Below are 17,681 nucleotides of genomic sequence, written 5' to 3'. Positions count from 1 at the left end.
CCCTGTTTATCCTCGTATAAAGGAACAACTGGTCCAATAGATACTGGGATGGTCAGTGCTTCAGGACTTGTATTTAGTTGGGAGTTTTTCTGAATTAGTTCTGTTCTCTGTTTAGCTAGAGCCTCTCGCTCTCTCTCTTGCAATACCCTTTCCATGGAGTTCTCATGCAATATTTGCGGAGTCAAAGTCGGGGCATAACTCGGGGCAGTAGGATGTGTCCTACTCGGTCCTTCACCATAATTAGGTTTCAGGAATGGATTTCCTGTGCTTAAGGGTCTTGTCTCATCCTCATAAGGAGGCCTTGGACAGAAGTCTCTCTCACCTGAGTATCTTGACTCTTCACTATAAGGGGGTCTCAGACAGGTATCTCTCGCACCTATGGGTCTTGAACCCTCATTATAAGGAGGTGGGTTCTTCATTAATAGTTCCTCCAAATAATCATCATCTGAATCCCCACTGGTCACTAAATGTCTTGTTTTCTCTGTCCTTTTCTCTCCCAGGGGCGCTTCTAGGGTTATTACAGGGTATAGTCCTTCCACTAACATGTTCTGTCTCCATTGTTTCATTTTTTTATCTCAGGTTTCTTGTTTCAATTTCGGATACCATTTGGTTAACCCCTTGTCCAGTCTAGGTTTGTCTCGCTCAAAAGCCTCTATTTCCCACTCTTCTAAGGCTTCATATTGCGTTAATCTAGGTCTGGGATGTAAGTCATTCATTCGGGTTCTCAAGTTAAAGAGAATCCGGCTATTAAATGTACCATCTAACGGAAATGCCAAAATTCCGTCATTTTTAGTGTATTCCACCCAATTTTCCAACCATACACAAGAGTGGTACCCTTTATCAAACATCATGAATGATGTGGGAGTGTTAGGTGGTGGAATGACAACTCCTTCTCTAGTTTTTATAGGCTTGTCTTTCTTGAAATAATTCCTTACTTTATTTACAAGAGTCAATTTTCTCTTATTTCCGTACATAATGCTGTTGTTATGACCTTTCCACTGATCTTTCTCAAACCCTAAATGTCTTGGATCAGGTCTAGTCTCTGGCCTATACGTATGCCACATATAATTTTCTGCGTTTCACTTTTGTTTTCAAAATCACCTCCAATACCAAGGTGTCTTTTATTTTCATGCAACCAATCAAATGCACGAATTCAAATTAATTCAGCCAATGGGTGCGCGGCGTTTCTCGCAAACGAGTTCTCACGCTCTTGTGCTCACCCCTCCTTTACAATTCCGCCTCAGCTACACACCCGCTATCTCGACCAATACCAGCGCAGCACTGAGTGACGTCAGCGCAGCTCCGCAACTGACTACCTCCTTCACAAGGTAAGGAAAATGTAATTTCTACCTTTTTAATGTGCAAGTGCTCTGTTTAATTCACAACGTAAACACATTCGCCACTGTACTCGAGTGTCTAGAAAGAAAAGATTTGTTTTACTGCAAGTAAATTTCTTCTATTTACTTTTCATATACTGCGAGTAGATCCCTTCTGCCTACTCTTCACACAAGCATTAGTGAACCTGCTACTCCTTCGACTCATCCACTGCGGGATATATACTAAGCCAAAAGTTTCATTAGTGAACTCCTTTGCTACCAATCAAGCTTAGACGAACCTGCTACTCCTTCCGTGTGACCCTTACTAGGTTATATCACAATAGAAGTTTTTCCAGCGAACTCTTTGCTACCATTTATTCAAACATTTATTCAGAAAACCCTAATCAGTGCTTCCAGTTCTGCCTAACCTGCACCAATTTTCCTTGAGTAAGTGACCTCACTACGGCATGGATTCTCCTCACCACCCGCTATTCTATTCCCCGGGGATTCCAGACAAACATGTAACAAATCACTAACGAATAGATTAGTACATATATCAATATATCAACAAGAAAAACAATTTAAAACATTTCATAATTTTTCAAAGCAATAAAACAACAATGTTGATCAACTAGCAGCAACATTTTTCACAATTAGCAGCAAATAACCTATCTTGATTATTTTAACTAGTCCTACCTAACTTTTAACTAGTCCCTAACCATTTCCTCTGCAACCAGAAAATTACTGATAGAGCGCGCAGGTCACCCAACTATAAAGTTTACCATATACGCATCGGGCCCATAAATTCAATTCACCATATTTATTAGTCAGGTAACCTTACACTCTACTACCAGTAACCCTTGTTCCTTCCTATTGATTTCTACTGTACCCGACTTACCAATCCACTGTTACGGGTACCTATGATCACAATGGATCAGGGAGCTAGCTGTAAAAGAAAGGCAGACACCAAATACACTTCTCATTTACTATGTTGCACACGTATAATAACCACAGACTCAAGAAGTTTTAAAAACCTTTATCTAAATTTCATCAAGTTCTGAAAGCATTAGGTTTACAGCAATTAAACTGTCAATAACTAAAATTATAAAGAGCACATATCCATATAGGAAGTGAATAAGACCAACCATTTATGAGTCAAAAGGGAAGGTAAGAACAGGGAACAAACTAATAAGAAATTTCAGAGCTTGGACTCAGTATGATGTCTAAAGGACGGGAAAAATAAGGAACATACTAGAATTTCACAGTGAAATATTTCCCCATGAAGAGGAACTATAGGTAAAGTAAGAATGTACCATACTAATAAAATGGTGCAATTACTTGAATCGACTAAAGGATGGGTAAAGAAAAGGAACATCTATATATTGTATGAGTAGTAGTTAGAACAGTGCTTATAGGATGGGAAAAAAATTGGAACATGCTAGTATAACAACTACAATGTAGGACTTTAACATTTGTCAGCAGAGGGAAGGTAAGAAAAAGGAATAAAGGCAAATACAAATTTATTCAAAGCAAAGAATGGAGAAATGCAAATCTAAAATGGGTTCCCTCAGCGTTATATTTACCTAGAACGGTGTGAAGACCAACCCTGGCCACGGGTCAGTTAAGGACAGGAGAAACCCCAAGGAGGGACAGTCGCCAGTAGGCCAGCAGGTGCAGAATGGACACCCCAGGACAGGACAGGAAAACCAGATTAGGATCAGGACAGGACCATCAAGGTAAGACCAGCACCCGCAGTTCGGAAGCAACGCCTGCGCTCCACCCTCTGCAGCTATCAGTCAGGACCCCGATTGGGTTATCGAATTCCCCAGCAAAGTGCTCCGCCAGCACTTAGGTTTCAGAACAAACCCCCCTGGGTCTGTGGAAATTACGGACAGAGTGCTCCGCAGCTCTCTGTATCAGTCACCTATTGAGTGCGTTGGGTCAGTGACAGGTCAGCTATTCGGACAAGTCGGACAATTTCTCTAGCTAAACCTAGGCTAGTTATACTGTTTTCGGGTCAGTGTACCACCCCCCAAATGTTGCAAGTGTAAGAATCCCCAATTTCGAATGGTCCTCAAGTAGGATAGGTTAACACACCAATCAGGACAAACATTTACAAGACCAAATTTACATCTTTTGGGACCGCCTATTGAATTTGGGGTTCTCATGACATATTCCACAGAATACAATAGATTAAATACAAATGTTTCAGTTGCAGGACAGTTCTGCTTCATTCTGCTGGGTCGCAGGTCACTTTCCCATGAGCATCTTGACTGTGGCTGTCAGCTGGCTGAGTTCCACTGGTACAAGGTTTTCTTCCCTCTGCCAGGATGACATGCGCAGTAGGGACTTCTAAGATGGGGTTTGGACTCCCTCCCAGGCCCATGGGTTACGATACATGAAAAGTAAGCGAAAACAAATTAAAACACAGAAATAAATGAATACACTGTATACCAGGAATCCCTATATGACTCCCCTTACTTTATACTAACTTATAGCATTAATATTAGTGCAAACGAACAGAATTGCAGAAAGTGATAGTGCAAGCTTCGGCATGTGAGAACACAAAGCGTCCATCTTAATGCTACTGCGCAAGCGCAAAGATTCCCACCAGAACTGCGAGTACGTCACGTCACGTGATTGTGACCAACGCATGCGCAGAAGAAAACCCCGCCAAGCAGCGGCCATTTTAGTGGCAAGCGTATTAATATTAATAAACACATAGGCAAGCGTCACTGGGACACCCCGTGTAATGTAAAATGTGCAATATTAGTAACACAAACAGGTTGAATTAGTTCCTTAGGGTTATTCGAGGTTCATGAATACAAGCAAGACGCTTTACGTGCAAATTCTTGCTCCATCACTAGCTGTCCCAAAAGGCAAAGGCCTATGTGGAGTAATTAGCAACTAGATCACACATCTTGCTGAATTGCTCAGATAGGGAGTTTCCAAGAAACATTGATTTGGTTATGTCTTGCTTCCTGCCACTGCCGTAGGCAGGAAAACTGAATTTAGTGCTAGATGGGAAAAGGAAATGTTTTTAACAATAAGTAACACCTCATGCTTTTGGCCGTAGCTTTCTGCTTCCCATGGAGTGCTTGTATTGAAGTACTCTGAACATTGCACACTAGATTTTTTATCTCATAGATGCAGTGTGTGTACACACACATTTTAAATGTTTTGTTTTTTCATGTAGCATGTTTTTCTAATTTTTATAGGTGGGGCTCACCTGGCAAGTTAGACCTCTTAGTTTTGCCAATGCTTGTTGAAACATTTGTTGGTGTCCGAGAATAAAACCGGTTATGGCAGTGGGAAAATTCAGGACTACTTTTTCCCCTGCTCTGTTTAAAACTTGCAGAGGGACTATCTTGGTCAAAAATCTCTGCGTTCAAATGGTCAAACTCTCCATGTTCTTAAAATGTGTTGACAAAGTGATGGCTCATACAAGGAGAGTGTAAGGACTTGTGTGGCTTGTATGTGTCATTTTACTGTACTTGTCCAAATGAGGACAACTTTTATATATTTTTTTACTGGGCAGTTTCATGGCTTTCTTAGAGACATTTTAGAGACTAGACTAAGGGAAATGAGTTGGTTCAGTGAGGCAATGGTTGTTTTGTCAAATGATGCAGGAGCAATGTGATGTTCATGCCCGCAGATTAATAGGTCTTAAGGGGACAATTGTTGTCCTTTGCACTTAACTGATCACTGGCATGGTGTAAGGTTCCTGGTTCATATAAAGTCAATATCACTGTCGGTTTGGGTAAATGATTGATGTTTGCATGTCTCAATTCATTTGTCAGATGAGTGTTAACATACCTACTACTGCGCGGTCACTATTGTGACGTTTGCAAGGGACTGCTAGGCTGTTAGGTAAATTTTTTATTTTGAAGGAGTTTTCATTATTATGTTTAGAGACATATTTTTTGCTGTATTTTAGCTCTGTAGAAATGTAAATATTTCTGAATGGGTAGATTTGTGACTCACTGGTGGAAAATATTGTGGGTCAATTTTGGCAATTTTTGGCCATATGGTGGCAGTTTTGACTAACTGAACAAAATATGGTACAGAAAATGCATCAGCTGTCACTTTTGAATAAACAATGTCCCTTAGGCACTGTCTGAGTATGCACTTTGCAGCTTTTAATTACAGAACTTGGCGTGTGGATTCTTTGCAATACAAAATATGTTTTGTACACTGTTATATAGCTTTATCATTTAGCTTTTCTCAATTATTTCTTTACAATGTCACTTTTAATCTCATTACGTTCTCCAGTTTATTCACTTTAAATGTTCACGTTCTATTCCTTCTCTCCGTGTCCTTCTGTCTTGCAGTTTGATCCTGTCGCTTATAGGATTGAGCCAATGGTTATTCCAGACCAGGAATTTGAGCCCATGTTGATTCCACACCACAAGGGCAGAAAGAGAATGCATTTAGGTAAGCCATGCAGACAGCACATTTGTAACTATGAAGAATAACCATAAAGTCCTCTTCACAATTTGAACTTGGTTTCAGTCAGAGATTAGATCGGCACATTAAACGATTGCTGTTGATAATAGTACCTTGTAGATGCTCACACATGATCAAACGTGACTTCTATATAATATGGTCAGAGTAAAGCATAGCTTCCTAGAACAGAAATATGAACAGTGACTGTTCTACAACTAATTTGACAACTGCCAATTAAGCCTTACTGCTCCTGCGAGCATCTGTCCGATTGCGGTGATTGAACACTTATGTCTTTACATATTCAGCTTGGAGAATAACTAAAAGTGATATTAGTACCTCTTGGTGTCGATGCCTGTGCTTCTGTGGACTGATTTGTGTCATCACTGTTGTTGGCCCTTTTATGTATTGTTTGTCAGTGTTTTTACATTTTGTACAAAAAAATCCCGAAGCATTTAATAGAGACTGATTAAAAATAGCTATTACTTGTGACTTACATTGCAAACAGCAGGAGATGATGATAGGCTCTAATGACTTTGGGTATGCGTCAAATAGTGACCGGCCCTACTCACGACAAAGGCCACACTTTAGATCTGGTATGGATCATAGATTCCCTGCCAGACCCTATTAGCACTGCACCGTGTGCCTGGTCAGACCACTATTTAATCACAGGTCAGAAGAAGATTAACCGGGTGGGAAATAGACAAAAAACCGGGTGGAAAATGGTAAGAAAATGGAATAACATCAACCAGGAAGAGTTGGTGGGACACCTGTTAAACTCAAAAGAACTAAATATAGCCAATGAGAATGTCGAGGTTGGTAGTCAAAAACTACTTGATAAATTGAAGAATGCCATCGATGTTGTTGCTCCAGAAAAAAAGATGAAATGGGTGGATAGAGGGAGGGGAGCTCCCTGGTTTGATGAAACTCTAAGAGTCAAGAAACAGGCGCTCCGTAAGGTGGAGAGAGCCTGGAGGAGGGATTATAATATCAACACCCGGAATCTATATGTGCAGGAGCTGGCACATTATAAAAAGGCTATATTAGCTCGCAAAGCAGATTTCTTTAAGAATAGAATAACAACAGCTCAGGTGCCCCAGAATTTTTTTTTTTAAGTATTTAAGGAATTGAGAAATATCAGAGAGCAGAAACCTGAGTTCTCCCAGGAAGACTGTCAGAATTTCCAGGACTTTTTTACAAGGAAAATCGAAGATCTCCTGGGTGAAATTTCCCGGACGCAAAGGTTTGAATGTCCATTACAGATCACGCAGGACCCCCCGATGTACATCATTTTATAAATACACTGCCCTTGATTACCAAGGAGACGCTGGCCAGTTTGACAGAGAGAGTAAACTCGGGCTCGCAGGTAGATCCCTGCCCTCCCAGTGTTTTTAAGCTCGCGATGTCAGGAGTTGAGGAGGATGTGCTTACCCTCTTCAATAGATCTTTAGAGACGGTAGAGGTCCTGGCTTCCTTTAAAGAGGCCAGGTTGACCCCACTTCTTAAGAAGCCTGGGGCTGATGTTAAAGATCATAAAAACTATAGACCCATCTCCCAACTACCTTTCCTGGCTAAAATGATCGAGCAGCATGTTTTGAGTCATCTTTCAAAACACTTGTGACCAACGCCCTATTAGAGCATAATCAGGCTGGGTTTCGAAAACATCACAGTACGGAGCTGGTGATGCTATCTATTCTAGACGAACTAAGATGTAGAGCTGACAAAAAGATCCCGGGGGCCCTGGTGCTCTTAGATCTCTCAGCCGCGTTTGACACGGTGAATCACAACCTACTGTTGAGACGCTTGAGAGATCTGGGCATCGGGGGGACCGCGCTGGGCTGGTTAACATCTTTCCTGCAGGGAAGATCGCAGAGGGTCCAGTTGTCAGATTTGGTCTCTACACCTGCGGCAATAACATGCGGAGTGCCGCAGGGATCTGCCCTCTCACCGCTCCTTTTTAATATATATTTACAGCCACTGATTTCTGCTCTAAATCAAATGGAATGTCAAATTTATAACTACGCCGACGACACACAGATTATCATACAAATTGATGAGTCATCTGGTACCCAGGCTAGGCTACAGAACATCCTAAAATTCACGACTAATTGGATGTCTTCGAACTCCTTGAAGATCAATCCAGAGAAGACTGAAGTATTGCCCATCACCATCTCGGGTAACCCCTGGAGCGATCTTCTCTGGCCTCAGGAGTTGGGTAGGTCTCCGATACCAGCGAGAGTGGTGAAAAGCCTGGGTATCCATATTGATGGTAATCTATCCATGAAAAACCAAGTGTCGTCGGTTGTTGGCACATGCGTTGGCCTCCTAAGTGTTGGAACCTAAATATGTCAGGTCACCTAGGGTAGCCTGGCCTAGGGTAAGGCAATATCAACAGAGGCACATGTGTAAAGGTTGCAAACCACCCAGCAGTAATCTAATGCAATATCCCTCAAAAATGACACTACACCAATGTTTGTGTAAAAATACGAGCTTGTTTTATAAAAATATTTTATCTACTCTTCAGTCATTTTACATCTCAATATACTGTACAAATTGATCAGAAGATTGCAGTTGACATATAACCTCAGTAGAATTCAGTTCAAAAGAAGTTGGTCTTCTACAGTGTTAGGTTTCTCACCCCAGTGGAGGCTCTCTAATTATATCACCAGAACGTCCACAACGTTGACACTTCCTCCACTTCAGTTTAACACATTAGAAATGTCCAGGTCTTAGAACCCTGGAAGGTTACCTCCCCTTGACAGAGCAACACCCTCCTCGCAAGAGATCAGTAACCCCAAGATGACAGTTTCAAGTTTCAAATGGAATGTTTCTATAGCTCAATTATCACTTGCACATAGGTAAATAAAATGAGGTCACCGTTTCTTCTTCCCCTCCCCCTCTGTAAAAGAATCTCACACTTCAGCATTCAAGTTTATAACTTTCCGCAATTGCAGGACACTCCCCCAGTACTGTGGAGATTTTTCATAAATGCCTCCCTCTGAGCTTGTTAAACGTAGGCTTGTCTCCGGCTCTCCCGGGCCCTTCCTGACTCAACACAGAGATCCCCAGGAAATAGCGGGTAATGAGGGAGGGTTCTGTCAGGTGATTCCAATAAAGGGCTCAAGAGAACTCCTCCTCCGCTTCTCGTGTGATCCCCTCAGTCAAGCTGTTCTCCTCCCTTAAACCTCCACCTTACTTGATAATGGAGCGGAGGGTGGCGCTGACTCGGTTCCCCTCAGCTCTTCCGCCTCCGCTGCTACTCCGCTCACGAAGCACGCCCTAGACGCCTGGGCTCGCAGGGGGCGGCGTCTGGGCTGAGGCAATCGGGGTTTCCGGCTCCCGGGCAAGACGCACTACTCACTGTCAGGATGCGAGGCAGCGCAGGCGCGGGTGATTAGTGTTCCCGCTTGGCGCCGCCTCACTTGCTTGCTCGCCTGCCCTGACACCGCTTCTGGGCCTGCGCTCTCTCTCCTCACCCTGCCGCACTATTGGAACTGCACAGAGTCGAACGCTCACTTCCTCCTGTGCTCAATGCCGCACAAGCTCCGCTGTCACTCGCATCTCTACTGCAGCTTCCTGGAGGCGCAGGGCGCCACACCTCGCTCCAATCCGCTTCCACCAAAACGCTGGTAGGTGAAGTTTACCAGGGGAATGTAGGGAGAAGGTCCCCAGCAGGAGCTAGGACAACGGGGGAAAGAGGGGCCAAGGGCTCAAGGGGGGGTCTTCCGCCACAGCCGGGCCAATTTCACAGAAGAAGAAGGCGGTTGGGAGGGTTTGGTCAGGGGCCAGAGGGGGAACGTCTCCCTGAAGTGGTTGTCTATCACACGGACAAACTAACTGCTTCCAGTGCGTCCTCCTCCTCACACCACTGCCTCTCTCCTCCAACTCCCTGTACTACACAAAATGGTTCCCTGACCCTTGCCCTTTTATAGCCAAACCACACAGGGTCCAGTAGGGTCCAGAAAGTTCTGGAAGGCCTAATGTTAACCTATGGGGCAGTCTAGGATGTGGCAGTTGGGGACAGTTGGTGGCCACCATTTTGTGAAACTCAGTAAATCCCTGACAGGAAAGGCACCTAAACTGAGGTGACTGTTTATGAGGGAAAAAGAGCACCTATCCCCCCCGGCCAACACCATAAAAATCTAGTGGACACAAAAAATAAATAAAGGCATGAGGGGCAAAAAGGGGACAAAATAAATAATAAATTGGAGGGACTACGCAAAAAGTCAGACAGGTCTAACACGCGTCCCCCTCAGCTGAAAGTGGGGAGAGCTACCCAACCCCTTGGGAGTCCTCATCACTAAGGCGGAAATACCTAGAGAGACCGTCTGCATTGGCGTGGTCCACCCCAGGCCGATGTTCCACCCGGAAGTCCATTCCCTGTAGGGAGATGGACCACCTCAACAGCTTGGGATTCTCCCCCTTCATCTGCATTAGCCAACGAAGGGGTCGGTGGTCAGTCTGAACCAGGAAGTGCGAGCCAAACAGGTATGGCTGCAGCTTCTTCAGAGCCCACACCACCGCGAAAGCTTCCCTCTCAATTGCACTCCACTTCTGTTCCCGGGGAAGCAGCCTCCTGGATAAGAAGACTACAGGCTGATCCAGGCCCTCTTCATTCAGTTGCGATAACACTGCCCCAATGCCATGTTCTGATGCATCTGTCTGGACAATTAACTCCTTGGAGAAGTCTGGGGGCCTCAGGACCGGTGCTGCACACATTTCCTGCTTCAGTTTTTCAAAAGCTTGCTGACAAGCTTTCGTCCAAACTACCCATCGAGGTTGTCTCTTGGAGGTGAGCTCTGTGAGGGGCGCTACAATAGTGCCATACCCCTTCACAAAGCGACGGTAGTATCCTGTGAGGCCCAGGAAAGCTCGGACCTCAGTCTGTGTCTTGGGGGTTCCCAGGCCATGATTGCCTCAATCTTTGCCTGCAGGGGCTGCACTGTCCCCCTACCCTCCAAGGTACACAACGACCCCTGCCCAATCTGGCATTTGCTGGCCTTGATTGTCAATCCAGCTTGTTTCAGGGCCTGGGGAACTGCTTGCAAATGTTGCAAATGGTACTCCCAACTGCTACTGAAGACAGCAATGTCATCCAGGTAAGCAGCGGAGAAACCCTCCATTCCAGAGAGGACCTGATTCACCAGCCGCTGAAATGTGGCAGGGGCATTTTTGAGCCCAAAGGGCATCACGCAAAATTGGAAGTGTCCCTCAGGCGTGGAGAAGGCTGACCTTTCCTTCGCTCCATCTGTCAAGGAGATCTGCCAGTACCCTGAAGTGAGGTCAAAGGTTCTTAGGTATTGGGCAGCTCCTAGCCGGTCAATTAATTCATCCGCCCTTGGGATCGGATGAGCATCAGTCTTTGTAACTGAGTTCAGTCCCCGGTAATCCACACAGAACCTCAGTTCTGGCGTGGTGCCCGGTGGAGCGGCTTTCGGCACTAGCACCACCGGACTGGACCAAGGGCTGTTGGAAGGTTCTATAACTCCTAGCTCTAGCATCTTGGCAACCTCTCCATGGATGCTAGCCTTCACCTTGTCGGACAGCCTCCCACTGTTCAGGAGTTAGAGCGGGAGAGAGAATCACTCCCTCCACTGACCCATCCTTCTCTTGAGACGAGAACAAGTCTGGGAGAGGTTCGCTTTCCGCTTCCTCTCCCCCATCAGTCACCATCATTAAGATGACCTCGGGCCTCTCATGGTGGGGTTTGAGTCGGTTGGCATGCAGCACCCGTAGGGGCTGTCGAGGGGTCTTAAGGTCCACCAGGTATGTGGCCTTACCCTTCTTTTCCAACACTTCAAATGGGCCTGTCCAGCGATCCTGAAGGGCACTAAGCTCTCCAGGCTCCATCACCCACACTTTCTGGCCAGGCTCCAATTCCACCTGGTGAGCATTGTGGTCATACCACTCTTTCATGACTGCCTGGCTGGCCTCCAAGTTGTCAGAAGCTTGCTTCCACAACTTCGCCATTTGGCTCCTGAAGGCCAGCATGTAGCTCACCACATCCTGGGGGGGTTTCCTGGGAGACTTTTCCCAACCATCCTTCACCAGGCTGAGAGGACCGCGTACAGGGTGCCCATACAGAAGTTCAAAGGGGCTAAAGCCCACTCCCTTCTGTGGCACTTCCCTGTAGGAGAATAGCAAACAGGGTAGGAGGACGTCCCATTTCCTCCGCAGGCTTTCGGGCAGACTTCTGATCATGCCCTTCAAGGTTTTGTTGAACCTCTCAACCAGTCCATTCGACTGGGGGTGATAAGGAGTGGTGAACCGGTAGGTCACTCCACACTCCTTCCACATTGCCCGCATGTAAGCTGACATAAAGTTGGTCCCCCTGTCAGACACAACTTCTTTGGGGAAACCCACTCGGGTAAAGATCCCCATTAGGGCCCTAGCCACCACAGGTGCAGTGACTGTCCTCAGAGGAATTGCCTCTGGGTACCGTGTGGCATGATCCACCAGAACCAGGATAAACCTGTGACCAGCTGTTGTTGGTGGATCTAAAGGCCCTACAATGTCGATGCCCACCCTTTCAAAGGGGGTGCTAACGACTGGAAGTGGTTTCAGGGGAGCTTTCAGCTTCACCCCTGTTTTCCCACTGGCCTGGCAGGATACACATGTCCGACAGTAGGTGTTGGACGCCACTTTCATCTGAGGCCAGTAAAAGTGGAGGACAAGCCGAGCAAAGGTCTTGTCCTGACCTAAGTGTCCTGCCAATGGTATGGCATGAGCCAATTCCAGCAGAAAGGCTCGGTATTGTTGCGGGACTACCAAGGCCCTTGTTGAACCAGGTAAGGGTACCTTGGGTTCACTGTAGAGGAGTCCATCCTCCCAGTAAATGTGGTAGTGTCCCGTAACATCACCTGCTGCCTGGGCTTCAGCCTGTCGCCTCAGTCCTTCAAGGGTAGGGCACTCCCTTTGCCCCTTACAGAATTCCTCTCTGGTAGGCCCTCCCTCCACATGCCACTCAGCAGGGATGGGTAGGTCCTCCAGCGAGACTACTTCCCCCTCCACGGACTCCTGGTCCACCACCGCAGGTGGCCGATCTGTCACATGGGGTGTGGAAGCCGAAGCAGGCTCTTCCTGTCTTCGGGTCTGTCCCTTTTTGGCAGCGGGTTGGGCCATTGTTCCAGGCTCCAACCCAGGCGAACTCCCTCTCCGGGTAGTCGCAGACCTTGTGCTCACACAGGCCCAGTCAGGTGTACCCAGCATCGCAGAATGCGTCCGGTATACCACCTCTCTCCAAGCGTTGTGCTCCATATCATTCCCCAGCAGACAATCAACTGGCACGGCAGGGCTTACGGCACCTCGAAGTGAACCTGCAACCCCTTCCCACTCACAGGGAACCTCAGCCACGGGATAGTGGCCCATTCTGCCGTCAGCCATCGCGGCGGGGTGGAGTACATTGGGAACCACCTGCTCTGGAGACACCAGTTGACTTCTCACCATAGTCATACTGGCTCCTGTATCTCTCAGAGCCTCCCCTCTCTGGCCATTGATGGTGATCCATTGCCCATACTTAACAGTATTTGGGGGCACCTGGATCTTAGGAACCATCTCCTGTTCTCCCAGGGACACTAAGGTGACACCCGCCCACTCACCCCCCTTATCTAAGGGCAACTCCTCCCCGAGCGCTACACTAGCTACTCCCGGTGGTTTTCCTCCGGTGGGAGGGGGTGGTCTCTTTGGGCATCTGACATCTCCCTTATAATGTCCAATACCACCACACTCAAAGCAGTGGAGAACCCTTGGCTGCTGGCTTTGGCCAGGATTAGGGTTTCTGGGCGGGTTTGCCTTAGGGGTGAAACCTGTTCCCTTTCCCTGGAAATTGTTTTGGGGACCTTTAGAGAACTCTCGCTTTTTATCTCCCCCCTCCTTCTTCTGGGGGGCGCCCTGTCCGGCCTTTTGGGAATCCCCTCCAGTCCCCTTTGAGGACACCCGGGTACTTGCCCAGATGTCCGCCTCCTCTGCAAGCTTCCGGGGATTCGTCAGCTTGCTGTCCACCAGGTGTTGGCGCAGCTCGGGAAAGCATTTCTCGAGGAGGTGCTCTTTCAAAAATAGATCATACAACCCCTCATAATCCTTCACCTCACTGCCCTTTACCCAGCCCTCTAATGCCTTTCTTGCATAATCTAGGAAGTCCACCCAGTTCTGGTTGCTTAACTTGTGGCTCCCCCTGAACTTCTGGCGATACCTTTCTGGGGTAAGCCCAAACTTCCTTACCAAGGCTAACTTCATGGTGGGGTAGTTGGTTTGCTCCTCTGATTCCAAGGCCAGCAAGGTGTCCCGACCAGTAGGAGGCATGTACTTATACACCCACCCCCCCCAGTGCTTCTCCTGGATCCCATGGGCTCTTAAGGAGACCTCATAGGCTGCCAGCCACTTGGCTATGTCATCCCCCTGACTATAGCTGGCAATTATATCCTTAGGCAGGTAGGGTCTGGACTCCCTGGTTGGTTCTCTGGTTTCGCTGCCACCATTTGGAGTTGGAAAGGGTCCCCGTTGCAGGGCCTGGAGTTCTAACTCTTTTAGTTTGAATTCATGAGCCATTCTCCGCTCTTCCTTCTCCTGTTCTAACCTCCTCCCCTCCCTCTTTTCTTCCAACTCCATTTTTGCTATTTCCCACCTTAACAGTCTATCCTCTCTCCTGTCAGCTAACTCGGTTTCTGACAACCCTCTCGATGACACACTGCTGCCCTCCCGTGAGGTTGCCTTGGGGCTGATTGACATCTCACCCACCCCCGGGGAACATTCCGCAGTCCTATCAATGACAGTACCTCTGTCCGATTCCTCCTCTTCCACCGTTCCCTCCTCATTGCGCGCTTCCACCCAAGCCCTCAAACTGGTCTGGAGTTCCCCCTTCTTGGCACCACGCTTAAAGAACACTCCCAATTGTTGACAGAAATCTTTTAGCTGGGCCAATGAATAAGTGTCCAGTTTTTCCAGTGCAAATTCCATTTTGCAAAAGGGCAAAACAAGGTTAAGCACACAAAAAGAATAGAGTGGCAAGGGCAACCTGAAGCTACCTCCACCCCACTTCCAGGAACAAATTTGGAAAAACAAAAGTAAAAATTAGGAGGGCCGCTAGGAGAAAACTCCAGGTGTAGGCTAGTGGATTACACTAAATTACTACAGAGTAGTTGCAACCACAGTCAAGATCCCACCGCTGCCACCAACTTGTTGGAACCTAAATATGTCAGGTCACCTAGGGTAGCCTGGCCTAGGGTAAGGCAATATCAACAGAGGCACATGTGTAAAGGTTGCAAACCACCCAGCAGTAATCTAATGCAATATCACTCAAAAATGACACTACACCAATGTTTGTGTAAAAATACGAGCTTGTTTTATAAAAATATTTTATCTACTCTTCAGTCATTTTACATCTCAATATACTGTACAAATTGATCAGAAGATTCCAGTTGACATATAACCTCAGTAGAATTCAGTTCAAAAGAAGTTGGTCTTCTACAGTGTTAGGTTTCTCACCCCAGTGGAGGCTCTCTAATTATATCACCAGAACGTCCACAACGTTGACACTTCCTCCACTTCAGTTTAACACATTAGAAATGTCCAGGTCTTAGAACCCTGGAAGGTTACCTCCCCTTGACAGAGCAACACCCTCCTCGCAAGAGATCAGTAACCCCAAGATGACAGTTTCAAGTTTCAAATGGAATGTTTCTATAGCTCAATTATCACTTGCACATAGGTAAATAAAATGAGGTCACCGTTTCTTTTTCCCCTCCCCCTCTGTAAAAGAATCTCACACTTCTGCATTCAAGTTTATAACTTTCCGCAATTGCAGGACACTCCCCCAGTACTGTGGAGATTTTTCATAAATGCCTCCCTCTGAGCTTGTTAAACGTAGGCTTGTCCCCGGCTCTCCCGGGCCCTTCCTGACTCAACACGGAGATCCCCAGGAAATAGCGGGTAATGAGGGAGGGTTCTGTCAGGTGATTCCAATAAAGGGCTCAAGAGAACTCCTCCTCCGCTTCTCGTGTGATCCCCTCAGTCAAGCTGTTCTCCTCCCTTAAACCTCCACCTTACTTGATAATGGAGCGGAGGGTGGCGCTGACTCGGTTCCCCTCAGCTCTCCCGCCTCCGCTGCTACTCCGCTCACGAAGCACGCCCTAGACGCCTGGGCTCGCAGGGGGCGGCGTCTGGGCTGAGGCAATCGGGGTTTTCGGCTCCCGGGCAAGACGCACTACTCACTGTCAGGATGCAAGGCAGCGCAGGCGCGGGTGATTAGTGTTCCCGCTTGGCGCCGCCTCGCTTGCTCGCCTGCCCTGACACCGCTTCTGGGCCTGCGCTCTCTCTCCTCACCCTGCCGCACTATTGGAACTGCACAGAGTCGAACGCTCACTTCCTCCTGTGCTCAATGCCGCACAAGCTCCGCTGTCACTCGCCTCTCTACTGCAGCTTCCTGGAGGCGCAGGGCGCCACACCTCGCTCCAATCCGCTTCCACCAAAACGCTGGTAGGTGAAGTTTACCAGGGGAATGTAGGGAGAAGGTCCCCAGCAGGAGCTAGGACAACGGGGGAAAGAGGGGCCAAGGGCTCAAGGGGGGGGTCTTCCGCCGCAGCCGGGCCAATTTCACAGAAGAAGAAGGCGATTGGGAGGGTTTGGTCAGGGGCCAGAGGGGGAACGTCTCCCTGAAGTGGTTGTCTATCACACGGACAAACTAACTGCTTCCAGTGCGTCCTCCTCCTCACACCACTGCCTCTCTCCTCCAACTCCCTGTACTACACAAAATGGCTCCCTGACCCTTGCCCTTTTATAGCCAAACCACACAGGGTCCAGTAGGGTCCAGAAAGTTCTGGAAGGCCTAATGTTAACCTATGGGGCAGTCTAGGATGTGGCAGTTGGGGACAGTTGGTGGCCACCATTTTGTGAAACTCAGTAAATCCCTGACAGGAAAGGCACCTAAACTGAGGTGACTGTTTATGAGGGAAAAAGAGCACCTATCCCCCCAGGCCAACACCATAAAAATCTAGTGGACACAAAAAATAAATAAAGGCATGAGGGGCAAAAAGGGGACAAAATAAATAATAAATTGGAGGGACTACGCAAAAAGTCAGACAGGTCTAACACTAAGGCAACTCCGGAAAATCTTTCCAATGCTCTCATTTTCTACACGAAGGACGGTGGTGTCCGCAATGATTTTAGGACGTCTCGACTATGGAAATGCCCTCTATGTTGGGCTCCCCCAGCAGCAACTTTCGAGACTGCAAATAGTGATGAACGATGCAGCTAGACTGATTTTCGGAAAATCCAGAAACACCCATGCCTCTCCTCTTTTACGCCAATTACATTGGCTTCCTATTAGGCAGAGGATTTTATTTAAAAGTCTGTGCACGCTCATAAAGCGGTTTACGGCAATGCACCCAATTATATTAAAGCTAGGTTGGCGCAGTACATGCCTAGAAGGACTCTGCGTTCATCTGAGGACGCTCTTCTGGTAAACCCGCGCTATCGTTTGACCACCCTTGGTGGACGGGCTTTTTCAACTACTCTCCCCGCAGCCTGGAACAAGCTACCATCAAGTCTCAGGAAGGAGCCAAATGTAATGCCTTTTAGGCGACTACTAAAAACAGTGCTCTTTCGAGAAGCGTGGGGTGTGATATAACTCGGCTGTCCGCTCTCTGAGAGGACTAGTTTCTCAAGTACAAGCGCTTAGAGACCAATCGGTGATAATGCGCTATATAAGTATAATAATAAATAAATAGTCGCACACTCAGTAAATTAGGGCCTCAGCCAAAGACAGCAGTGAGTGAGCATAATGCTAATCACACCCCCTTCCCATCCCGCCCATAACAGACAGACACACAGACCCTCCATCCATGTCCGCTCTAGTTCCCTTCTTTACACTGTCACTGAACCTAGAATGCCTACACTAACTACTGTTGGTTTCCGGATTTCTAAGAATTA

At 47.2% G+C, this 17,681-nt stretch overlaps 1 protein-coding gene across 4 annotated transcripts in view; it reads left to right on the top strand.

The window, feature by feature from the left end:
- DDHD2 (DDHD domain containing 2) overlaps positions 1 to 17,681 on the top strand; it is an 896,553-nt gene that overhangs the window by 583,033 nt on the left and 295,839 nt on the right. For all 4 annotated transcript variants that reach the window (XM_078666383.1, XM_078666384.1, XM_078666381.1 and 1 more), the window contains exon 14: positions 5,648 to 5,750. In XM_078666383.1, coding sequence (XP_078522509.1) covers positions 5,648 to 5,750 — 103 coding nt within the window. The remainder of the gene's footprint in view (positions 1 to 5,647; positions 5,751 to 17,681) is intronic.

This window comes from Lissotriton helveticus, chromosome 11 (genome assembly GCF_964261635.1).
Source record: "Lissotriton helveticus chromosome 11, aLisHel1.1, whole genome shotgun sequence".
Classification (NCBI taxonomy): Eukaryota; Metazoa; Chordata; class Amphibia; order Caudata; family Salamandridae; genus Lissotriton; species Lissotriton helveticus.
This window is presented reverse-complemented; position numbering and strand designations above follow the sequence as displayed.